Genomic DNA, 25,963 nt, shown 5'->3' on the forward strand with positions numbered 1-25,963 from the left:
CACTGGCTGGGGTCGGCGTCTGGCCCAGGCCGTGACCCCGGGTCCCGGGATCGAGTCCCGCGTCGGGCTCCTGCAGGGAGCCTGCTCCCCCCTCTGCCTGGGTCTCCACCTCTCCCGGTCTCTCATGAATGAATAAATAAACTCTTTAAAAACAAAAAGGAACAGCTCCCCGACCTCTGGGGAGCCTCTCGACTTCCCTCCCGTCACTGGTGGTGCCCAGCCTGCGCCCCTGGAGCGAGGGCGCCCTCAGAACCCCCGGCGGCCCCCGTCTGCGGACAAGAGGCAGCGCCGAGGGGGTGCCCCGGACGTCGCTCCTTCCCTCCGGTCTCAGGGTGGACGTCACCTTTTCCCCAGAACCGACCCACCAGCCAGCGCCCCTGATCCCACATGTTTCCCTGGGGCTCGGGCCTCCTCCTCACCCTGACCTCACAGCGGGCTCTCGTCCGTGGCCTTACAGACCCGCCCGGGTCTCCTCCGGGTACAGGCGCAGCCTTCCTTTTAGGTGGGCGCCTCCTGGAGCAGCCCCCCAACTCCCGCCTGCCCACGCGACCCCGTCCGGCTCGTGCCCCCCACCACCTGCAGGGTCACGGACGTGCAAACCACCAGATCCAGCAGGTCTCATCCCCTCAGGATTCCTAGTCTCTTCCCCTGTGGACCCGGCTCTTTGGCTTTTTTGGACAACTTGCCCTTTTCCGGGCAACCTGCCTCCTTCCTCAGCGCTCTCGCACTGCCCCTCCCGAGGCTCCGAGGCCCCGTCCTCGCTCACAGTGCCAACGGGGCCAACGTCCCGCCCCGAGCGCGCCACTTTCTTGATCTCTGGTTTCCAATGGTTGCTTGTCGCCTCTCCCACAAGGTGGCTTTTAAAATTCAGCCCCGGCAAATCCAAGCTCCCCGTCCTGCCCGTCGTGGCAGAGCTTTCCGGAGTGTTTGCTCAGAGTGGGTTCTTTAGAAACTGACCCCAATCCACGGGGTGAGCCACTAGCAGCTACTGGAATTGGTCTGAACACAGTTGACTGCAAAGGGACAGGAGCCGCCCGGGGCTGAGCAGCTCATTCTCCCGAGACGAGGACTGGGGGTGGCTGCTGGGTGCAAGGCTGGGGGACGGGGCCGTGACTTCCTGGTGCGGGGTCTCTCACAGTGAGTGGCCCAGCTGCTCACCTTTCTGGAGGATCCCCCTCTTCCACGGACCCAGGGGATACCCCAGGAACGTTCTGGGCAACTTCTTGTGTTGGCCAAGGCTGCTGGAGTAGGCTTCTTCCACTTACAGACCTACAGGTAACAGACCCACTGAGCCAGCCCTAGAAGCTCTCGCTGTCTAGGCCTTGCCGTTCCCTCATCCAGCAGGGCCTGGAGGCTTGAGTCCACCCTTTCCACAAGGCTCCCGTTCATGTCTGTCTTAGCGCCAGGTAATCCCTTCCTCTCCACGTCCTCCGCGGCCACCCTGGTTCCGGCCTTGACCTCTCTGCGATGCTCATCCAGCTTCTCCAGGCTCCAGGGGTCGCCGTGGCCGTTCGGCTTCTCCGCCCAGAGCCTTAGGTGAGGCCCTACAGCCCATCCACGGCGTCCAAACCCCACCTCGTCGTGGCTCACGGCACCACGGGGCCCACGGATGTCGACTCCGCGTACCGAGTGGCCAGGCCCGGGGGCCAGCCCCAGCCAGTCTCCGTAACGTCCCCTAGGGTTGCCGTCCTGCCGTCCCCTCTGCCCGCTGGTCTTGGTAAACTCCTATCTCCTGAGGAGAAACTCCGTCCATCCCTCGGGACGGGCGATCGGTCACGCTTCGGGCTCACCCTCCGCCCCCGACGGTGAAGCGAGGCCGCGCTCCATCCCTGGCACCACAGCGGCCGATCACAAAGCAGAGGCTGAGTGCACGGGCTCCTGCGCCATCACGTGCTGACCGGGCCGGGGAAGGCCCGGCCGAGAGCCAAAGCCAACGTGTCTCCTTCCGTCGTGGCTTGGCCTGACGTTAGCCAAAAGCAGGGCCAAGGAGCGGCAGAGCTGCGGAGCGGGTACCTTGCGTGGTACACGGCCGGGCCTGCGCCTGCGAGAAACGCTCACCAAATGGTTTCTCGACTCCCGGAAGGACACGTTTACGTGGCCTCGAGCTTCAGGAACATCTCCAAGCACTCGAACTCCTTTAACTGGGCCGCAACCCCGCGGAGCGGTTCAAGTTTCTGAACTGGTTAGTAGGCGAGGACAGCCCGGCCCGGAGGCTGCACCAGGGTCACGCTGTGAGGGACGCAGGGGCAGAACCATGGGACGGGACGGGCTGCTGGGGAAGGGAGCTTGGGGGGGCTGCCCGCGTCCTCCCGCGTCCTCCCCGCGCCTGAGGCCTCCCGTGTGAGCTCTCCCTGCCAGCCTAGGCAGATGAAGCACCTGGCACAGAAAACACTACCCGGCTTCCAGAAAGACCTACCGGCCCCCAAACACTCTGGTTTCCCACGACCCCATTTCCCCACCCCCCACCCCAGAGTGAGCAGGGCAAAGCCTCGGCGGGCCCGCGTGCGGCTGGGCCGGAGGACGACGTGTGCGCATACAGACGTGCATATACAGACAGGTTTATTCAAATGGTGGGATCTACACGTTGGGAGGCTGTGGGAAGCATCTTATCCAAAGAAAACACATTTTAAGCAAGAGGTAAAAAAGCTTTTCAGACCCAAAGGCCATTTAATACAATGAATCCTACTTGGGTAGTTTAGCAAACAGTTTTTCAAAACCCACATCCGACAGACTGGTTAGTACTGGAAACACAGATTTGGTTTCAAAGCCGAGATGCCCCTGGCGTAACAGACCTTCTCATGAAACGCAGTTATTTCATATTATGCCATAAAAAACAGGGACACGTATCTATTGACAACTTAAATATTAACTCAATAGGCTACCTGGTGATATAAATAGAAAAAAAAATGAGACAAAAAAAAAAAAAAACCCCAAGTGGTCACAGACTAGGTTTGAGAAGACTAAGCCACCAGCCTACCCTGGCCTGCAAAGGTGTTAAAATCTATCCTAGAATCTAAAACAGGAAAAAGAGTCAATATCCCACTCCACAGAGACCCCTCCGGCCCGAACCATCCCCCAGGAGAGCACCCCGCGCAAGAGGCTTCCTAAGCACCTGCTACGGATGCTCCTACGTCCCTAGTCCACGACGAGCAGAGAGCGTGTCCCATCGGAGGCTGTTCCCACACGCACGCCCTAGTGGCCGCAGGAACCGTCCTCCGGGAGCCGCAGTCAGAAGGCCAGCGGACACGCGTCTAGGCCACCGGCCCACGAAGCCACGGCTGGAGCCCCGCGCGCCGTCGGCCCCACGCTGGCACGCTCCCCACTGGCTGGCGCTCCTACTCCTGGGCCTCCTTGCGGGTCAGCTTGTAGATCTCGGTGGGGCCGTCCACGTGGGTGATGGTGGTGGTGAGCTGCACTTCCTCCCCGCTGTGGACGCCCAGGTCACCTGGAACAGGGTGCTGGCGTTAGACGGGCGCGGGACTCGCCTCCGTGCCGGCGGCCCGGGACCGGCCCTCTCCCCCCTCCCGGCCTCAGACGCCAGCGGGGCGCCGACGTGGGCCACATCCACCCTCGGGCCACATCCACCCTCGGACTCGCACCCCGCGGGGCTTCTGGAGCCTTCCCGTCCCCCAGAGAGGAGACCCCAGCGACCACGCGCCTGCACCATGCTCCGTCCCCGCAGTCACCAGGAGCGCATGAGGAGGGCTTACCTGGGACCACGCGGCTCCCGGTGCTTTCCTGGGGGTGGTGTCTGGCCCCCCCCAGGGCCACACGCAAGAGGAAACAGGGAGGGCAGTGAGGACACGGCCCGGGGCGGGGGGGGGCACCACAGGAGATCAAAGAAATGCACAACTGGCAGAGGGGAGATGGAAAACCAAGAGGCCGCCGTCCTCTGACAGCGTGTGTGGGGCGCACGTGCACTTGCAAATTTGCAGACAGGGAGCGACGCTGGAGAGTGCCAGGTCAGGGCGGGGTCTGCGACGTTCACGTTCTGTTCGTATTTACATTAGGTATTTTTATTATATTACACGGTTTCACGTATTATTACAGTTTGCATTTGTAGTTTTATATCTGAACTGTGGACACCTATTTTCTGGGACTAAGGTTTTTCCTAGTTCAAAGCACAGGATTAAGGAAATAAGTGCTATTTTCAATTGGGATGGAAAGTCGGAAGAGAGCTTTGGCCCTACGCCTGCAACTAATGTCACCGATGGTGGGCGTCAGTGCATCGCACGGGCTCAGACCCCCGGGCGTCACCCGGACACTGGTCCCACAAGCTGCAGGGCCGGTGCCCTTCACACGTGCCATGCGCCGCCAGGGTTCCCCTGCAGACCCCGTGGCCAGCAGCGGCGCAGCCGAGGCGGTCCTACTGAACGCTAGCGGGCAGCGCTCTACCCGGGCCTCCCTACTTTCCGCAGCGAGGTCCTCGGCTCTTGCAGGACTGCTGATAGGATCTGGGGCCCTGTGCACTAGGTCCAATCCACGGGCTGGTGGGCAGAGCAGGCAACGGGAGGCGGCAGCCCGGCCTCCGGCATGGCCAGGGCGCACACCAGCGGGGTGCGAGGGCCACGCTGACCCACTACGTACACAACAGGCAGGGCCCCAGCCTGCCTTCTCGCTGCGGCGGCTTCTAGCCCACTCCCGGGCCTAGCACCGTGCCTGGGCCTCAAGTTTCTCAGGCGAAGCCGGTTCTGGATCTGGGTGAGCCCTGGAAACCCCAAAGCCGCCGTCAGCATCTGCATGTCTGTGTAAGTCATCACAGTTCCAAAGAGAAGCCTGACCACCCCCGTGGGCCCACTAGCACCGCCGAGTGTTTACCCGAAGAATCCCTTTCACCAAAGACTCAAAACCAGACACTAGAATGGAATTCTACTCAGGCTTCGAACCCAAGACGCTAATTCTTCAGGCTTAAAGTGTTGACTCTCCTCAGCATGTCCTACAAAATGTGTAGGATCCTACAGCTCCCTTGGGCCAAAATGACTTCAGCTTGTTTTCATGAGCCCCCGCATCCGTGTCTGCCGCGTGCCGACCCCGTTCTAAACACTCTGCAGACCCTAACGCGCTCAATCCTCGTACCAGTACTTCGACAGGAACGCTGTCGTCATTTCCACTCTATTCACGAAAAAAACGGAGGCACTGGCCCCACCAAGGGCCGGCTTGGTGCACTGGGATGAGTGATTCAGACTTGCACCGCCAGGCTTGGGAGCTGGGCTCCCAAGCCCTGAGGCCATGTGGACTCTAAACCTCCTGGTTTCCAAGGTCCAGTGGGTTCTGCTGGCAACGCAGGAGTCCACGTGCAGCGGGTCGTGGCCATAAACGCACGCAGGGGTCTGGATAAACTGCCCAGCATGTTAGCTCTGCTTTTGTATCTGATGGAAGAGAATCCAGGGCGCGCTGTATGGGCTCCCCGACGGTCCCAAGAGCTGGGACTCGGCGTCTGCCCCGCGGGCGGGCTCCCGGGGCTCTGCGTGCCGTGTGTCTCTTTAGAAGACGGGAAGACGCGGAGGCTTAGCAATCAGCTTCTCTAATGGGATCCCGTTTGAGGACCCAGGCCAAGGAGGCCCAAGCGGCCAAATTGTGGTTTTATTGTGCCCTGAAGGCCAACTCTTCCCCCTTTAGGGGGAGAACATGGGAATATGGCAGGAGCGGGGACCCTCCGTTTCTTCCAAATCCCATCAACCCCTACCTCTGCCAAGGTCTCGCTCCACCTGCTGTTCTCCCTCCCTCCCTCTTGGATCCTGCTACTCAGTGCACAGAAGGGCTTAAAACCTTTCCTAAAAACAAAATAAAACACCTTTTCGAAAAATGTGGTATGTTTCTTATTTTGGGAAGAGGGGAGAATAAACGGGAAGACAACTGAGAAAGGTGAAGAAAAGAATCCTTCAGTTCGCAGAAGTCTCCTTCCCTGGTTCTGGTGTCGGCTCCCGTCGGCCTGTTTCTGTGCAGCTGTTGTGGAAGGAGGCTAACCTCTGGCATCCGATTCCATCACTAAGGACCATCGCTGGGTCCGTATTTACGACCTGGCGTCCGCAGGCACGCGGCTACCTGCCTGCACCTGCGGCTAAACGCCTCCTGGAGACGCGGAACGCTCCAGGGCCCCACAGGGAGGCAGCAGTGACCGCAGCTCCCTGCCGCGGCTGCATCTCGACGGCCGTCCCTTGCGCGTCTGCGGCTACCGTAGGAGAAGGGAGGAGAACTGCCTCGGCTGTCCCAGGGGTCTGGGAGACCTGCAGCCTCCGGCCATCATGGGGCTCCCAAAGCGGGCGGACACCCCACTGCCTCCATCTGGAAGCCCGGGAGCTCTCACGCCCCGAGGTCCCGGCTCTTCAGGACCTGCTGGAGCTGGATTACAGACCACCTGTGTCTACCCCCAGAGCTTACGTCCTTCCTGTAACACTCCCGACCCCGTTCTTCCCTGCGGAATTTCCTCTAGTCTCGTACCGACCGAACCCCTACTCACCCTCAAAGCTAAGCTCAAACGGTAACTAATAAGGTCCAGCCCGGTTCACGGCACGATGAGAAAAACGAGGAGCGGGTAGTGTTTGTAAAGCTAGATGGTCTCCACGTAAAGGATTATGGTTTACTCTGAGGTTACGTCCTTCCTACATTTGGGATGTGAAAAATACAGTGGACAGTGGGTGTTAAAAAATCTGTAAAAAAATTTTTTTCAGGGGATCCCTGGGTGGCTCAGCGGTTTAGCGCCGCCTTCAGCCCAGGGCATGACCCTGGAGTCCCGGATCGAGTCCCACGTTGGGCTCCGTGCATGGAGCCTGCTTCTCCCTCTGCCTGGGTCTCTGCCTCTCTCTGTGTCTGTGTCTCTCATGAATAAATAAAATCTTTAAAAAAAATTTTTTTTTCAAAGAACATAAATAGCCAGTACAGTAATCTGATAGGTAGTAAGTGCTCATTAAAACCCCCAGCACGACTGTCTGGGTACGGGCCAGTCCAGATCCTCCCGGCTGCACGCACACGGCGAGCTCCAGCCCTGCAGGGACGGGCGCAGCGGCCGCAGCCAGCCACCCCTCGGTCGCCTTCGGCCACTGAGGTGGATTATTCCGGGAGGGGTGAGCCACTGCCCCCGGCCCCCAGAGGACCTCCAGGAACCGGGTCCCTGGCACCTGCAATAGGGTGGGCACAACCAAACCTACAAGTTTTGGAAATCCTAATGTTATGGGCCGAACCCTAGCCTTGCCGAATGTAGCTGTTCAAGTCCTAGTTGGGGGCCCTCGGACGTGACTGTTGGGAGATGCGGCCTTGCAGGAGGTCAGGACGTCCCATGAGGTCACGGGGCGGCCCTCGTCCGGCCTGGCCTGCATCTTCATGAGAAGGGGCGCTGAGGTACCAGCAGTGAGGCCGCATGACGGCACGGAGGGAAGCCGGACGCACTCGGTCTGGGGCCTCGAGCCTTTGGAGCCATGAGGACATGCCCACGCTTCGCGGTCTCAGCTCCACGGGCTGCGGTGCTTGACGGAGCCCGGCCATCGGACACGCTCGGGAGGCGGGACGTGCCCCAGACGACGAGGCGGCCGCCACCCACGGGGCCGCAGCAGGGACTGGGCCGCCCGCTCGCACCTTCACCGGGAAGCGGCTCCGGCGGGGGCCACCTCGGGTCCGGGCTCCCACCACGTGCATCGCGCTCGCAGGCACCACGGGGCTGGGTCCCCAACATACCCGGGGAAAAGCCCGCTCGATAGAAACAGAACGGGACCGGCCGGCAATGGGTGTCTCCTGGTCCCTTCGTCATCGTCATCCAGTCAGGAATTCCGTGGCTCAGGTTTTTTTTCTACAACCTTCTGACCAGAACTCTACGGACGAAGGCACGGCGATGAGAGCCTGTTATTAACAAATGTCCCACTTCAGAAGCAGCTCCGACGTTTTTTCCCCACGATTCGGTGGTCGGGGGCTTGGGCAGTGTTGTGTGTGCGGCGCATCGAGGCCGAGCCCGGGGAGACGCTGCAGTCGCTCGGCCCTAAGGTCAACGCCGGCCTCCCTGGCGTCTGCCCGGCGTCTGCCCGGCGCGCACCCAGGTGCTCCACAGACTGCTTACGGCGACGCTGAAAAGAACGACTTGAAGGAAATGGCAGGAGGAACAGGGCAGAAGATGTGAACGGTCCTTAAAAGAAAGAGGCCGAAGCGATCTTTGCTAAATCAAATGTCTGCGTGTGTTGGTTCGTGTCTGTGCACAAACGTCCATACACACGCACAGGACACGATCCTATTTAGAGCCCCTGGCGGCTCAGTGCTTGAGCGTCTGCCGTCGGCCCAGGGCCTGACCCCGGGGTCCCGGGATCGAGTCCTGCCTCGGGCTCCCTGCAGGGACCCTGCTTCTCCCTCTGCCTGTGTCTCTGCCTCTCTCTCTGTCTCTCATGAGTTAATAAGTAAAATCTTTAAAAAATAATAAATAAAAAAATAAATACACGCGTCCATAAACACACATGCGTATGGTGTGAAATAACTGACGTGGCCACAACGGTACCAGCAAGACGGAACCTGGAGCCCCACAGCCTGGGAGCACCCAGCAGCCGCCGCAGAGGTGCCTCGTCCCTCCCTCGGGCTTCGTTCCACCCCGTCTCACCCAGCCTGACGCCGGGCCCAGGTACTTGGTGGCTCATTCCTAAGGGTCACTGTCTGATCCACACAATAGAAGAGGCACAGATGTACAAGGGAAAATTAAAACAAAAACAAAAAAAAAACGCTTTTGGGAAAACAACCCTTTCTAGAACCTGCCGTCTGCTGTGTTTCTCTCAGTCTGTTCCTTGACCAAAAGGGAGACGCCGGAGTCTCTGCTGCTTTCGTTTCCGTCCTACCCCCTGCCCCTCGTGCCCCCTCCTGGCATCTCTCTCCACATCCAAACACAACGACCCCCTCAATGTTCTATTTCCTCGTCCCCTTTGGCTGCATCAAAAACCACCTGCCAAGTCCCTGGAGACGAGCTTTTTCCAGAGGTCTGCCCAGGACCCTCCTCAAGAAGGCAAGAAACCACACACCTGGGATTCATCCTCCACAGCAAGAGACCGGACTTCTTGGCTCTGGACCTTAAAAGCAGGGGAGCCGGGGAGCCCAAGCCAACTCAAAAATAAAAACTTTCCATGAGAAAGGAAAAGGAGCATGGGCGGCTGGGGGAGGGGAAGGGATGTCATCCAGAGACCCAGAGAATTTAAAGAATACAGCGGATCCCCCGAGGAGTTCATTTTCTAGGTTTCCATGTAATATTTCAAACTAGCTCTTTCCAAGGAGCTTCAAAATCCTGGCAAATGCTCCGTAACTCCTGGGAGGCCTTGGGTGGCTGGCGCCAGTCGAGGAGACGAAAAGTGAAGGAGGGCAGGAGGGGAGCGGGATCGGAGAGCCCATGTGGCACGGGGATGGCAAACGAGCTGCCGGGGGCTGCGGGGCGGCTGCGCCGTCACAGCTGATCGTGTCACCATCGCACGGCTGCTAAGGTGGGTGACGTGTGTTCGTGACCGGGACAGGGTCCCAAGGGGTCTACCTGCTTGGCCCTAAGTACCAGGGGCACCTCCCAGTCACAGCGGCAGATCCAAGACCAAACAGGCATGCATAGTTCTGGCGGGGGGCCTGGGGGAGGGATGGGACCTGCTGGTGAGAACCAGCTTTTGAGCTTTCTGTGAAATTTTAGGTCAGGCCACCTTCAACGACAACAAAAACAAAAAACAAAAAACAAAACAAAACAAAAACAACACACAAAAAACAAAAAAGCACAACGAAAGAAACACCTACGGGGAACAGACCCGGTGCTACTGTCAACCGCAGGGCTTCAAGCCTCGGGGGTGGCCGTGGTGCAGAGTAGGGCGTCCTCCTCGGGGGGGCCGACACCTGGCCTGCAACCCGGGCGACTGGCCCAGCGGGCGGCAAGCGGTCAGGCAGCCTGGGCAGGGCGGGCGGCACCGGCCCCCACGGCCTAGAAGGGCAGGACGGGCAGGTCCTCCCCAGCGGCTGGAAACCCCCGAGCCGCGACACGGTCAGCCCGGCTGCCACTTCCCGGCGAGGTCCTCTCCTGCGCTTTGGCCACGAGGAGAAACACAGCTATAGACTCGCGCGGCCCCGAAGGCTCCAGGACAGCACGGCTGGGAGACGCGGCGCAGGGGTCGGGCGGCAGAGGCCAGGCGCGCCGACGTCACGAGCGGAAGCCACCGGGGAGTTTTCGTAGTCCGGGTCCGCGGACTGTTCCCGGCAGCAGGGCCACCCCAACCTCCCGGGAAGCCCGGCGACGGCTTCACGCGGCATTTCCCTGGGTCCTGCTGGATGCTCTCAGGAACATGCCCACGCGGCCACTCGGCTCCGACAGGACCGCGACACGAAACCGCGACTCCTGGTCACAAGCCCGACATCCCTTCCTGCCGGCGCCAGGAGGCCCACCTTGAGAGGCTACGTGCCCCCACTTCCACGCTCAGGGTGGCGGCCAAGCCGGAAGGACCCTCCGACGCAGCGGCGGGCGCAGGCGGAAGGTGGAGGGTGGCTGAGGGCTGGCGCGGCCCCAACCCTCAGCAACGGGCCCTCTACCTCCCACACCCGTCACCCCTCGCGTTAACCTCAACTCTCAACACCACCGGCCCATCTGTGAAATCTGAAAACTGAGCCCGAACTCTTACTTCTAATGCCTCAACTCAATCAACACTTCCCGGGGGCCCTCAAGGACCTGTCCTTGCTCAGGAGTTAGCTCTGCAGCGGAGCCGACGAGACAGGAAGCTCATCTACGACACTTACGGGGTCATCTGAAGGGTATAATCGTGTTTCCCCAGGACTGTTCCTTAGGACACGATTTCCAAAAAACAAAAAAAACCCAAAAACCCCAATAAACCTAAAACAAAACACTGCCTGGAAAAAGGAGCATAGGGCCAAATGATTTAGTGATTTGGGGAAAAGCTGTCCGTCCCACCCATTTAAAAAAGGCCTATGGTGCAAATTAAAGTACTAAAGGCATCAAGATGTCTTGCAGGAAAAACCTCATTAATGCTGATTAAAAACCCAACGACTCTAAGTCGTTTGACTACTCAGACGTATCAATATCCTACGGCAACAACATTCGATTGAATACAGTCGGCTGGACTCCAACGAGGGCGATCAGGAAGAGGTTTCAAGAAAGAGGAAGCATTCTGAGTGAGCCCAGGAGATGAGGAGGGTTTTATCAGGGCCCAAGTGGACCCAGGATAGGAATCCACTCGTTCAGAACAGCAAGGACACGGCTCGGGGAAAGCAGGGGTGGAGCCAGACAGCGCAGGGCTGAGCAGTCAAAGGAAAAGGGCTGAGTCGAGCTCTCCGACTGTCGTTTCCTGGGCCACCAATTCCAAATCCAGGGCACACCCTAGGCAGTGACAGCCCTTTCCCTCTGCCACGGCTGGTGGAGAAGCCCCAGGTCCGCGCTTCCCTTCTCCGGACCGCAGGTCCCCATCTACAAAATAGCCAGGCCGGCCAAGTCCCCCGAGGCCCCTGGAGGCATCAGTAGCCCCGCAGGAGATGAAGGCCACGGGCAGGGCACTAGCCATGGGCCCGAGGCGCATCAAGAATGAGCAGGAGAAACACGAAGCCGGCTCAGTCTTCAAGTCTCAGGACCCGGTCCCAGGCCACCTGGTATCTTAAGATCACGCTTTTCAAACCAGAAGAATAAACGTGGCTTAATCTCTGAGAGTCGATTTTGTTCAAGAAACTGAGGAAAGAAAACTTAAGCTTTAAAATAAAACGGGCACGTATTTCAGACTAGAATGCAATCTTCTCAATGTTTAAAAATTAAAAAAAAAAAAGAGAGAGAGAGAGACGACGATGACTTAAAGAAGTATCTGCCTTGCGGTGGCTTTCGTCTCGTGGCTCCCAGTCCCCGGGGGTGCTCACGGACACCTGGAGGGAGCCTGACTGGGGACCCCAGAGCCTTTGCCGGGTGAACCCCGCAGGGGCTGAGCCTACGTATCCTGAACGAAGCTGTGCTGACGAGACTGGACTCACCATTGGACTGGTCCTCCCCGTAGTTCTTATGGGACGGCGCGTACAGGAACATCAAAGCAAAGACGTACAGGTTCCACATCCCATAGATGCCTGTGAAGAAGGCACTGTTCACCTGGACCGTGACGCCGCCCCACTTCCAGTGGCCTTCGGTCACCTACGGAGAAAGGAGACAACATTCAGCTGGAACCAAGAGGAGACAACAGCGAGACCAGAACCAACCGACACAGAAACCAGCCGCCTTCTCCATACGGGACGAGGAGAAGGCCGTGTAGGACTCCTTTTTTTAAGATTGCTTACTTGTTTATTTAGGGGAGGGGCCGAGGGAGAGAGAAAAGCAGACGCCTCCAGTTGGGCTTGACGCTGACCCCGAGGGACCCCGAGGTCATGACCTGGGCGGAGGGCAGAGGCTTAGCCAACTGAGCCACCCAGGTGCCGCTACGACTCCTTTTTTCATCTAAATCACACTAGTATGAATTAGGTTCTCTGAGGGTTTCCTGTGCCAGGTACAAGCCAGTGGCCGTCGAGCTGTGTGCACATCAGAACCACCCAGGGAGCATCTCTCTCTTAAATAACAGCACAAGGTCACCCCAACCTACAGAAACTGTGCTTGCATCTCCCGCTGACCCACAGCCGTAACCCTGCCGCCGCCTCCCAGCTAGACGCAGCGTCCCTGCGGGCAGAGACCACCCCTGACTCGTGCACTGCCCCACCCTCGGCGCCTGGCGCGTCGCACTGGCTCGGTGGGGCCAGGCCGGCGAGACAAGCAAGAGACGCCTCCGGGTGAGCAGTCCTCCCTCGCGGGGAAGTCGGGAAGCGGAGAGTCACGGCCCTGGACTCGGAGGCAGACTCCACCACTCATTCTCTGCTTAACGCAGGAAGAGACCAAGACCCGAACTGCGGTCTCCTTCAGTACAAAACAGAAACTTGCAGGGGAATCGGGTAAAAATGCTCCTAGAAATTTCCTGACACTCGGTGAACCCTTCATAAGGCTACGTCCATACGGATGTCGCTGACGAGGGTAATCGTGAGGCTTTCGTACGCTTCACAGTTCTCCAAGACCGCGGTGAGGCTGCTTTTGTCTACGTTCATGACCCGAGCATGGTTGGCAGGGCTGACGGCCTGTGGACCACGCCAAGCACCGGCAACTAACAGTCTGTGCCAGCTGAGATGAGTGGAACGGCTCCGACCACCCGTGCCAACCACAGGGCACCATCGATGGCCAAATTCCCCTGTGAGAACATGAGCTGGGCTATGTAAGCGTCTCCAGGAGCCCCTGTAGGAGCTACGGCGGGAGACGGAGGACGGTGGAGGACGGTGGAGGACGGTGGAGGACGTAAGGGCCACGAGCTGTACCTAGATGATAATGACTCAGCGGGCAGGTGGCTTTCATGAGTCTGGATCCTCCTGACACCTCCTCCGCAGCCCACGACCCCCTGGGGCCCCAGGTGGAAGCCGGCTGGAAGCACAGGTATTTCCTTCTGAAAGACCTGGAGCGTCAGTTAATTAGGTCAACAAACTGCAGACTAACCCGTTTTAGTTGGGCCCTGGTGACGCATTAACTTTTCATTTTTGTGATGCACAAACCACTATCGCAAACCCTTATTTTCAAACATAGTTTATTTGATATAATGTGCTCGGGAATATTTTTTTTTTGAAGAAGAATTATTTTATGACCATCACTGGTTTTGGAACCATGTGTGAACGTTCAAGCTACTTAGAACTAACTTCTTAGAAAGGTCGCCAAGTGTCACTTTTCTTAACAGAATAGCCTAACTTTGTTAAAAAAAAAAAAAAAAAAAACTACAGTAGTTAGGGCATGCTTAAAATGATTTTTAGGGATCCCCGGGTGGCTCAGCAGTTTAGAGCCTGACTTCAGCCCAGGGCGTGATCCTGGAGACCCGGGATCGAGTCCCACGTCAGGCTCCCTGCGTGGAGCCTGCTTCTCCCTCTGCCTGGGTCTCTGCCTCTGTCTCTCTCTGTATCTCTCATGAGTAAATAAATAAAATCTTTAAAAAATAAAAAAATAAAATAAAATAAAATGATTTTTAATGCATATAATGGAGGAGGAGAGGAAGTCTTCAGATAATTTCTGGAAATACACGTACCCGCTTTCAGAACAAGGGGACCTGTTCTGTAGGTGACGCGGGGGAGGCTGGGTGGCTCCAGGTTAATTTTCGTCTTCCCTGTGAAGGCAGTAGGCCCCCAATAGGTCTCTCTCCTGCAAGAGACCCTACTTCCCATGACATAAAGTGGGAATACTCAGCACTGAATTTTCCTGAAATGGATCCTTACTGGGACTGGCATAACCAGCCCAAGGGATGTCCACCTGTCCACCTGGTCACCGTGGTACGCGACAGACGGATGTTCGCTGGATGAACATGGACAAAAGTACAGGCTGGGCGGGAACGCCAGGGCAGGTGCACGGCAGTAGAAAGGGACAGAGACAGGGACTCTGAGGAAGTATCTGATGGCAAAGTGAAAATACTGTATTCCCCGGTAAATAATGAGAATTGTCCTTTAAAGTAAGCCAAGGGATCCCCGGGTGGCACAGCGGTTTGGCGCCTGCCTTTGGCCCAGGGCGCGATCCTGGAGACCCGGGATCGAATCCCATGTCGGCCTCCCGGTGCATGGAGCCTGCTTCTCCCTCTGCCTGTGCCTCTGCCTCTCTCTCTCTCTCTCTCTCTCTCTCTCTCTGTGACTATCATAAATAAATTAAAAAATAAATAAATAAAAAAAATTAAAAAAAAATAAAGTAAGCCAATGGGCAGTACGTGTTATTTCACTTAAATATTGCAAACACAGATACCCACAAAACTAAGACTTTTTAACATAATAACAAGGGGGATGATAGTTAACATTTATTCAACGCTGATGTGTCAAGCACTACAGTAGGGATTTCACACGGACGGTCCCACTCAACACGTGGGAAAACTACGCCGCGGTGAGGCACGTTGTCCTTCCCAAGGTTGCTCCGTCGGAAAGTCGCGGCTCTGACTCCAAGACAAGGTATTGTTAACCGTTACGCGGCGTAAGAGTAGGGACGTTGTCTTCAGCGGGGGGAGTCTGTTACGTTGGCATATGACGCAGCTACCGTGGAGCCCAAACGTCCTTCCAAGGTTGACTCAATTGACCACAATGCCCCTTATCGTCCAGCGTGTCCATATTCACACACACACGGACACACACAGATTTGCACACCGAAATCCATATATAATCCAGTAGCATATGCGCCCTAGAGATCCTAGACGTAGGAACGGGTGGTGCTCAAAACTGGACGTACACGTAAGCCACGGCTTCCCGGAGGGGCCACGGGATCGAGAGGCTCACACCGCGGGGCGCACACCGGCGCTCCGAGGGCTCCAGGCACTGGCGGATTCACGCCCCACGGGCGACACGGGCACCTCGGGGAGCACCGAGCTGCAGGACTGCCCGCACTATTTACTCAGTAACCTCCAAGTGCACTATCTCTCCTGAGGGCAGAGGGCTCCGCGTGGGACAAGGAGCCGTACGCACAGCGTCGGCCCGTCAGTGGGTGTCCACCCCCCCCTCGGTCGTCCCGCCTGGGACCCCCTGAGCTCACAGCCTGTTCCCACCACCACGAACCACAGTACGCGGCCTCAACGGAGCAGGCCTTGGAAATTCGAGATCTTATTAATGCCAAGGTGGCGGCGAGGGGACAGTCCCCCCATTTTAACTCCCGGAGGGGTAAAAAAAAAAATCAGCCCAACCAGGCAAAAAAAAGAAAAAAAAAGAAAAAAAAAAAAAAAAGAAAATCCTCTTCCCTCTGCAGAAGTCTTATTTCTAAAAGTCCCTGCTTTTCCTGATTTAACATTCGAACAATTTACTTTTGTGTGAAACCGCCCAATTATACCCCTGGAGCCAAGTGCAGGTCAAATCCCTTTGCACCCAGTAGTCTTGACAACCAACATTCCACTTAACAACAAGATTTCCGAATCCCAGACACAGGCTGCCTTACTGGAAACATTTCCTCTGTGAGTAACGGAAGGCAGCGATCCCACACAGAAGAGCTGGGCAGGCTCGCCGGGAGTTTGCTGCCTGAGGCTTGACCCGGACGTCAGGCACCTGGGGGTCCCCTTGGCGAAGGTGGGCGACCTTCTCCCCTGCACCGCACTTCCGTCCCCTACCGCCCGCCACCTCCACGCGGAACGCCTCTTTTCCAGACGGAAGGGGCTAAAATACCAGACTGTGATGTGCCATCCCCTGGCTGCTACGACTGAGGCCATTAAAATGCCAGGCATTAAAGCGCTGCCCCTCAGGACCAGCTACAAAGCCTCAAGGTCGCCGCATCCCACAGCTTCCTGCGGGTCCTTCATTCCCGGCCTCGGAGCTTCAATATCCTGGCGAGATCCCCTCGCATTATATTTCATGGGGCTTAAATGCAAGCTCTCTCAGCAAGCCCGCGAGTATAATGGGAGTTTTAATACATCCCTTTTACCTAAGGCTGGGATCTATTTCAAAAAGTTACCCAATGGGTTTTCTTTCAGGTGAGCTCATTGCTGAGACATTCCAAAATGACATTAAAAAAATAAACCCTCTGATGACTATATTAGTACAGTACCTGGGACATCGAGAGTTATGCCTGAAAACGTCTTAGATATCTATAAATAAACCTTAAAAAAAAATAGCCCAGCAGGAGGAATGTGAGGACCTAATGGAATCCGAAAGAGCTCGCTGCTACCCCCTTGGAGCTGAAATCCACTTCGGGCCGACTGTCGCGGCGGATATAAAAAGCCAGCCACGGGCTGGAGCCCTGTTGGAAAATACTGGGGCAAAGCGATATTAATCTTTTCCTCCAAAGAAAAGCCACGACTCTGCTCCTTGGAAGAACTGGCGTCCCCCGCTTCCAAATGGTGCACCAGTTACTTAACACGAGCACGGCTACGTCGGGCACGCGCGGCCTCCTCGGCCACCGTCGGGGGGCGGGGGTGCCGCGGGGCTGCGGAGCGCGGCTTTGGCTCAGGGGACGGACACGTGTGCTGGGGCCCAAAGTGCCCTTTGTTCCCGCCCCCCTGAGAACGCGCCTTGGGGTCACCTCTCGGTCCTGAGCCGAGCCCGGCGCCCTGCGGTCCCCCACGCCCCACCCGGCCCTGTTGGCACCACCGCGCTCTCCCAAGCATCGGAGGGCCGGACACGCTGGCCGCAGGAGGATCAGCCCCAGGACACGTCAGGCCTCAGCCGCCCTCGCTTGAGCCTCAGCCGGGCAAGCAGCGCTCACTCAGACCCGGGGTCTCTGCCGCACTGCAGGGCGGGCGGCGGCGCCAGGGCTCTAGGAAGGGTCTGATGCGAGCACAGCCCCGGTGAGGTCCCGGCAGACGCGGGAGCGGAACCCACGAAGACACGATGATTAGGGTTCCTTTTTCCCCACGCTCGTTGCAGCCTCCAACCCCGACACTCGCGTGGCTCGGGGGCGCCCTCGGGCGGCCGGTGTCACATTCACGGGGTCCGTGAGCCGGGTGGGGAGAGCTGTAGCTTCACCTTCACCAGCCTCGAACTCAAGTTGTGTTTCGTTCAGTTACAAACGGAGAAGACAACTGCTGCTGGTACCCCCGCCGGCACCACCTGGGATTCTGTCTCCAACAGAAGTCACGACGCTTCCGTGTCAACCACAACACAGGCCCGTGACGTCTGTGACACGTACAACCGCTCGTATCTTTGAAGCCCAAAGTACTGCAGGCCCGAGGCGTCTGCCGTACAAGAGGCGCACGGGAGCCCCTCCCCTAGGAGGAGATGAGCTCCACGGGAGACAGCCCCGCGCTGGGCCTCCACCAGGAGGAGGGGAGGACAGCTGGCGCAGGACAGTCCGAGGTACCGGGTTCTGGTCCCCGACCTCCTCGGTGTTCTCACCCTTGCTCCCGGTGTGCCTCACGCCCTGCAGCAATCGCTCTGCAGGCCTCGCTTCCTGGGGCCCTCAGGCCCGCCCGCCTCGTGCAGCGGTGCCATTATCACGTCCACGCCACGCGGCAGAAGAGCAAACCTCAGGCCGCTAAGCCAGGTGTTCGCCCCCAACCCCCCAGCTGGGAAACAGCAGAAACGGGAAATGCCTCTCAGGCCATTAGATCTCGTATCCTAGCAATGGGGTAACTGCCCCTACCGCCCTGGCTGAACCCGCAGGATTTTTGTGAAGCTCAAGTGAACGACAGGCCGGATGTCAGATCTACGCGGGGCTTTCCGCTTCCTAAAAACCAGTCACTGACGTTTTTAAATTATTACCACTATTAAGGTTTTCAAGGAGAAGCCAAATCCTGAGTTTGGGCAATCACCAGCGGAAAGGGAAGATCCCAGCAAGGGGACCTCTGAATCCTACTTCAGTGGAAATAGAATTATTACCGAGAATGGGCGACGGGCTGTAAAAGGATCTCCGTGAAGGCGGGATGAGGATCAAGTCAAGGTAATACGCTTGTTAGGGTTCTTCTTTGGGGCCTGAAAAGTGTGTTTTCTTCAGTAAACCAGGTAAGTGCCCTGCGATCCGGCTGCAGGCTTTTCATTTACGCAGCGACTTCCTGCTCCTCCAAGGAGCACACAGGCCGGGGCCTTGGAGCACCCTCAGCGGCCTTCTGGAATCTTCTATGCAGAGCCGAGGCACACCTCCAGGGACATCCCACCCCGACCCTGCAGGGTCCACTCACCTGACTAACGATGAAGAAGATGACGGTCATAGCAGCACAGGCCAAGGTGATCAGCATGAGGAACTTGAACCTGAAAATCAGCCCCTGTTGGGAAGGAGACAGAGGTTAGTCGACACTCTCTTGGCTAGCCCCAGCACGGGTCCTTTTCTTGATATGAAAATCTAAAAAAAAAAAAAAAAAAAAAATCTAATTTTAAAGAATCCATAAAACAAAACCCCTCAGAGCGACTAGTAAAATAGCTCCACGTAGTCGACATCTCCCCTGCAGAGGTGAGGGCGGCTGAAACCTTCACCGGCCAAGTATTTCTCGGGCTCTTATCTCCCACAGAACACTGATATCAGAGCCTGGGAAATTACATTCACGGCACGTCATGAGGCTGCTAATTTCCCTGCTAAGCTGGTTATGCTTCTCTGCAAGGGTTCAAAGTCACCAAATCCAAGTTTTCTGCGGTTGTAATAAAATTCTGCTCCAGTGAACAAAAAGAAATGTGCATATTAATCAACATGAAGTGGATCTGGTTGAGTTTTCTCGTGTGTCACTCCAGCTCTGGAGACAGCAAAGCTTCAGCAGGCGCCCAGGGTTTCCCGAGAGCAGGATTTAAGGCAACCTGTGTTGCAGGGAGAGACACGTCTTATTCAGGGTTCACAGCTGCAGATCCACCGCACATAAAAAACCCCAGGGTTCTGCAGTTTCTGTGTCTTTTCACGAGAGGAATTAGGCCCATGTCTCCAAGGACAGCCACTTAGGCGTGAGTCCAAGGGATCCTTGAAAAATTAAGACCGTGTTGCCTGCATTAGAGGTCGGAGGATGTTGAGCACTTTCCCTTGCATGAGGCACATAATCTAAAAAAAGGAGATTACTGGATTTTATCTGATCACCTGCTGGATATTTTAGGGGAAATGTGGCCTCTTAAGAGTCTGAAAATCAGATCACCTGGGCTGCAGCCCGGGCTCCAGGCGGATTCTCAGCAAGGGAACCTTGCCTAAAGCCTCCCTGGGCCAGGCCCTGACCCTTCCCTCCCCAGCTTCCCTTCTGGTATCAGCCACATTCCACCCCAAAGCTGCAGAACCCGTCCAGCAGGCTCCCCGCTTCTGAGGACGGAGAGACTATAAACCTCAGAAAACATCCACAGGAGCCAGCCTGCGGCCTCCCAGGGTCGGGCTGGCCTCTTACTTGGCCCAGAGGTCGTCCTACGGGACGGGAGCGCCTCTCGTGTGCAGCCGACGCAGGGTGCAGACCGCCCGGTGCAGGTGCGTGCTGTGCGTCGACACCAGCGGGGATACTGGGTCACCCTCCCGCTCAGCCTGGGTGTTTGCTCACCTCGTAGTGCAGCCGCCGGACTTTGCTCATGGCAGGCAGGCTGGACTGCTTCCCGCTGATGTTGCGGAACACCTGGAACACCATGAAGCACAGAAACAGGAAGTAGAGGCACAGGCAGATGCCGGCCACGATGATGAAGGCCATCTGAGGCGTCCAGTGAAGGAAAGTGCAGGCTCACTGTCGGCACACGCGCCTCTCGGCTCCGCGGGCTGCGGCGCCCTTCGACTCCCAACGGTTCGGCAACTTTTGGGGGGACCGACACTAGCACCCGGCCTTCCAGCGCCAGAGGCAGGGCCTTCCGGACACTGAAGCACAACAGAGGGGACGCTCCACGTCGCTCTCTGAGGCCAGGAAGAAGCGGAGGGAAGGGAGCCCCCTTATGAGAAATGCAGACCCAGGGCCCACCCCAAGCCGCCCGAGTCAGCACCCACCTCTCAGCAAGATCCCCAGGAGACCTGTATGCGCGTTGGGGAAGCGCCAGACCCCTGCGTGCTGGATGCCAGTGGCGGCTCACATAGGACCGACGCTGCCTCCAAGTCAGCAGACGGGTCAGCACACGGCCCAGGTTCCAGGGCCTTCCAAGGGCAAGGAAACCGAGCATGGTCGTGCTTGAGGACCGCTGGGCTCCCCCTTGGACGTTTATAAGGCCCCAGAGCCACCGCGGCGTCAGGAGGGGACACGGAGGGGGGAGCAGCAGGGGACGCTGGGCCGGGGTGGGGCTGGGCTTGCCCTTCTCGGTCAGCACCAGGGAAGCCCGTGGCCCGAACGGAGAGCGGGGCCCGGGGGTGGGGGCAGGAGCCGCCTAGAGAGCTCCACGCGAGGACCACGCAGACCTAGGGCACGCGGAGCCTGACCCAAGTCCTTTCCGCGGTCGCCCACCGCGAGCCGCCTAGTCCAAATCACGAGCGAGCGTGAGCTCAGGGCGCGGCTCACTAGGTGGCCTGCGGGCCGCGGCTCCTCCCCTCACGCTGGCCGGGCCCGAAGGAAGGGCACATCACCTACGGCTCTGGGAGGACTTTATTTGCCTCCCGGACGTCACGGCTTCTGCGCGAGGGACAGGCCGGAGGACAACACGTGGGAAGTCCTCCCTGCGCGGGGCCGCCCCAGTCGCGGGGGGGGGGGGGGGGGACTGGACTTGTCGTCAGGCGAGGCCGTGACGCATCGGCCTGCTCCTGCTCCTGCTCCCCTGGGCCTGCGACACCGCGGCGCCTGCACAGGCTGCACGGCCCGACAGGTGCATGGTCCGCGGCGAGGGACCGCCCGGGACCAGGACTGTGGCCGCCCGCCCCAAGCACGGGCACCTCGCTCAGGGACACAGAACATCGGATCCAGCCTCCCGGGGGACAGGCGGCGTGGCGTCGGCCCGCACAGGGCCCCGCCAGCCCCACCGTGCCCCGGCCTCACCCCCGCGCTCGGCCAGGAGCACGCGAGGCCGCTGGAAGGAGTCTCCTCGCGCCCGACCTCGGAAACGGGCGGCCCACAGGGCCCGGGGGCTCCGCCAGGCACGCCCGAGCGTGCGGCCAACAGGCGGCCAGCAGGTCACCGCGAGGCCAGCACGGCCAGCAGCCGCCGCCCTGCCCGGGGACACGCTGCGCCCTCCGCACCTCGCCCGCTCTGGCCCGGCTTAAGAGCGAGCATTCGTTCTTATCATTGGCCCTAACTGTGCCATTATCACTGGGTGAGGATCAGAGCTGCGGCAGAAGGAAGCCCCGCAGCCGTCACGGAAGGATACGGCCAGCTCCGTTCCAACATCTGTCGTCCAGATGCTGTAGAAGGGGTTCGTGAGCTGTACCCCCCTGCGAAGAGAACGAGATGGGAAGGAGCATTAGCCCACGGGCAAAGGGGAGCCGCCCCGTCCACCCCCTCGGCGCCTCCGCCCGGCTGGCCCGTGTCTAAGCTCGGCCGTACCGAGCCTGAGGCTCAGGAGCAGCGGGGCCGATGCCTGGACCCCACAGGCTCCCGCCAGCCTCCCGCCTTTAGGATGCTCCTCCCAGAGCCGCGGTGGACCCGGGGTGCACACTGAGCCCAGGCCCCCGGCACCTGCTCACCTCTCACACATGTCAAATATGAAGAGGCAGAAAGAGCCGACGGCAATGGGTCCCACCTGCTTCCAGTACCCGGCTATGTGATTCCGCTCATGCTGATCCTGAGGCAAAGCAACATGGAAAATGAGGGAAGAGACAGCAAAGCCGTTCTGGGTCCGTCAGGCCCTCCCACAGCCCCTGCGGACCACCTGCTCGATACCAAGCACACGGCCAAGAGCAAGTCCAAAACCCCCGTTCCAAAGGACGGAGGATGTCTCGGCCCATCCACAGGGCGAGCACAGGCTGCCCCGGACACAAAGGGCCTTGCACCCTTAGCAGCCCAAGCTCTGTGCAAGATCACGCATTCACAATTAAATTCTTTGTTTTTCTTTAAAGATTTTATTTATTTATTTGAGAGAGAGTGTGCATGCAAGTGTGAGTGAGGGGGGGTTGAGGGGAGAGGCCGAATGACCAGGCTCCCCACCGGGTAGGGAGCCCGACATAGGCTTGACCCCACAACCCTGGGATCATGACCTGAGCCAGAGGCAGATGCTTAACCACTGAGCCACCCAGGCGCCCCAGAACTAAATTCTTTTTTTTTTTTTTTTTTTTTAAGATTTTATTTATTTATTCATGAGAGACAGAGAGAGGCAGAGACAGAGGCAGAGGGAGGAGCAGACTCCATGGAGGGAGCCCAAATGTGGGACTCGATCCCGGGACACGGGGGTCACGCCCTGGGCCAAAAGCAGGAGCTCCACCCTGGAGCCACCCAGGCATCCCCAGAACTAAATTCTTTCTTTCTTTCTTTCTTTCTTTCTTTCTTTCTTTCTTTCTTTCTTTCTTTCTTTCTTTCATTCATTCATTAATATTTTTAATTTTTTAAATTTATTTTATTTTTTATTTTATTTTTTTCCCCAGAACTAAATTCTTATGTGAATTATCACTTGTGTTTGTTCAGGCCGCCGATGCCCAGAGGACAAAATAAAGACTTGGAGGCTTTAAAATATGTCAAAAGATACATCAATGTGTCTCATGGTGAGGAAACTACACATATGTTCCCCACATCTCCACTGCAAACAAGCGTGGTTCCTCTGATACACAAAGACGCTAAGAGACAGAAGATGAAGGAATGTAGAGCGAGGAAACGGGGAAAGGCAGAAGACAAATGTCAGCATCCAGGCTGGAGCCCAGGTGGGACCGTGTACACAAGGTCCCCCTGGGCCGCCCACCCGGCTGCTGTGCTGCTGCTGGGCCCGAGGCTCCGGGCGCCCACCTCTGCCGCCAGGGGCTCTGGGTGCATCACTGCAGGAGCAGCCCTACACCCACCCCGGCTGCCCCAGCTCTCAGCCAAGCTGTCTCCCCTCACGGCTCCCCCAGAAGGGCTGCGAGACTTCAGACGCGATGACCCACCCCGATGGAGTTCAAGAGCAGTGCACTGCCAGGAGGCCGGCTGCCTGACGGGAGGCCCCGCTCCAGCTGGCAGAGATCACCGCAGCCACAACGTGATGACGGCACCGCTCTTATTTTTATCCACGGCACCTTCAGTGCCTCCTGAAATAGGATGTGATGCCTGTGCAGGCGGAGCCCAGGGAGGTCTGTACTTCAGGGTCACAGGGGTTACTAGGCCGCCTGGACACACCGCCAGCTGGAAAGAGTCAGACCCACATGCTCCGGGGGTTACCTTGGTCCTGGGATGAGCAGAGCTGAAGCCAAAGCAGAAGTGTGTGGACTTTCTGTGAAATACTCACATTGTCTCGCTTGAATCTCACGAAAGCTCTATGCCAGGCCTTTAAAATCCATTTTACAGATGAGGAACCTGAGACTCTGAGCCACAGTCACTCGCCTAAGGCCACCTGCCTAGCTCACAAGCGGTGGAGTCAGAGCGTGAACCGCTGTCCCGACTCCACGGCTCAGTTCTGCAGCCACTAGCTTACCGGCCCGCGGCCTGCCCCTCCATCCTCGGGAGCTCTTACCATCATATGCTCTCCACAGAAGATGATCCAGAAGGACAGGAGCATCGCGTAAAAGATGCCCTGTCGGATGTCGCCGAACAGCAGCATCCAGGTCCAGTCGAATCCGATGGAAAACCATTCCACGGGGATGTTGATAAAAGTCATGGAAATCCCAAGAGCAAAGATGACTCTGATCATGAGAAGATACCAGGAAAGCCATTTTATTCATCCCAAAGGCAGATTTTCAAAACAAAAAAACAAAAACTCCCAACCCAGTCGCTTGAGAATTAGGATGGTACATATTGAAACTACAGCCACGTGACAGAGTCCTCAGCTCTCACCGTGGGTTTCTACACCGAGGCCACGTGCCCCACGTTGTTCACTCCCCGCGGAATGAAGGTGTGCGACACTAACCCTCCTGTACAGCTGAGGCTCCCCTCCTTATGCCCTGCGCTGCACTCTGGGCCCACATCAGATCAGGAGTTCTGTGATGCTGTCCCCTCCTCTGCCTTCATTTTTCTTTTTTTAAAAAATATTTTATTTATTTATTCATGAGACACGGAGAGAGAGGCAGAGACACAGGCAGAGGGGGAAGCAGGCTCCCTGCAGGGAGCCCGATGCAGGACTCGATCCTGGGACCCTGGGGTCACGCCCTGGGCCCAAGGCGGGCGGACGCTCAACCTCTGAGCCGCCCAGGAATCCCCTCCTCTGCCTCCTTAAACAGACCTCACTGGACATAATCATGCTCTTTTACGTCTTCAGATAATCATTAACCTGATCATTCACAACATCCACGATGACGACAATATCCTCAGCGATCATGAACTAGGTGAGCACATTGGTTTCAGTAATAAATTACCCCCAACAGCTTCTTTTAGCGGCTTGTTTAGTTTTGCGCTTGCTTTTTCCCGTGTTGCCCGACTAACTGCCACCGCTCTATCAAGTATCGTTCATTGTTTAAGGGACTCATTCCTACTTTCAATCACACCTACGGAATGCAAGTGCTGATCACGCAGGGATCTCAGGCTGGGCATTTGGGGAGGGCCTCCGATAACTGGGCCACGTAGGGCTCCTCAACCCATGGAGGAAGACTCGGCGGCGGCTGAGCCACGTGAAGAGTGACCGGAGATACTGGCGACGCACGCACAGGCTGCCACGGGGACTTCTACCCCTGACAGACACGGAGACTGGGAGGCCTCGTGGGTCAAGACCGGGGACGTGGAAGGGCCTTCCAAGCAGGGGAGAGCCTGCATGAGGCCCAGAAGCCTGGACAGCCTCAATCATTTGGGCAGCCGCAAGCCGGACATCGAGGAAATGACGGGACACGGCACCAGAGAAGTAGAAAAAGGCGGAGCTCGTGAAGAAACGTGCCCGCCCCATTAGAGAATCTGAAATTTATCTTGAAAAAACGGAGGCTCCAGTAAGAAGTTTAAACAATGGGGTGACATCATTCATTCATTAAATTCATACTTCTTGAGCTCCTACTATGTGCCAGTCACTATTCTAGACACCGGGGACATGGCAGTAAGCAAAAAGCAGGCAGGATCCTGGTCTAACGATGCTTGCATTCAAAAGAGGGGAGACAGGGGTCTGAGAGGAACGGTAACTAATGAACTAGGAATATAATGGAGAAAAATAAAGCCAGGTAAGAGAATGGAGAGAGAAAGGGTATTATCTTATAGGCGGCGGATAAGATAAAGGCTAAAGATAAAAGACATTACGGCCGGCCTGAAGGGTATTGAGCCACGGAGGTAGCTAGGAAAGAGCATTCAGATGAAGACAGCGGCAAGTGCAAAGGCCCCGAGGTGGGAGCATGTCAGACGTGTATGAGCCTCATCAAGCTGGCACAGAGGACAGCAAACAAAATCAGGGGTAGCAAGGGTCCAGGTCATCAAGGGCTTCAGAGGTCAGAGCAAAGGAAGTAAGAAGCCAACCGGGAGCTCTGAGTAGAGGAGTGACAAGATCTGATTTACACCAGAAAGGGAACACTGGCTGCTGTGAGAACAGACCACAGGAAGGAAAACAGCGGAAGCAGCGACAGTGGAGAGGCACGTGCAATCATCCA

The 25,963-nt window shown here is 57.4% G+C and overlaps 1 protein-coding gene across 1 annotated transcript in view; it reads right to left on the reverse strand.

Moving 5' to 3' along the window:
• Window positions 1-2,542: 2,542 nt before the first annotated feature.
• Window positions 2,543-25,963, reverse strand: part of WLS (Wnt ligand secretion mediator) — a 92,950-nt gene continuing 69,529 nt past the window's right edge. The window contains exons 6-12 of the mRNA XM_077904985.1: window positions 23,920-24,088; window positions 21,971-22,068; window positions 21,655-21,718; window positions 19,923-20,066; window positions 18,603-18,686; window positions 11,956-12,109; window positions 2,543-3,445 (exon numbers count right to left, since the gene is read on the reverse strand). Of these exons, the coding sequence (XP_077761111.1) occupies window positions 3,336-3,445; window positions 11,956-12,109; window positions 18,603-18,686; window positions 19,923-20,066; window positions 21,655-21,718; window positions 21,971-22,068; window positions 23,920-24,088 (823 nt within the window). The 3' untranslated portion in view covers window positions 2,543-3,335. The remainder of the gene's footprint in view (window positions 3,446-11,955; window positions 12,110-18,602; window positions 18,687-19,922; window positions 20,067-21,654; window positions 21,719-21,970; window positions 22,069-23,919; window positions 24,089-25,963) is intronic.

Source organism: Canis aureus, chromosome 8 (assembly GCF_053574225.1).
Source record: "Canis aureus isolate CA01 chromosome 8, VMU_Caureus_v.1.0, whole genome shotgun sequence".
NCBI lineage: Eukaryota > Metazoa > Chordata > Mammalia > Carnivora > Canidae > Canis > Canis aureus.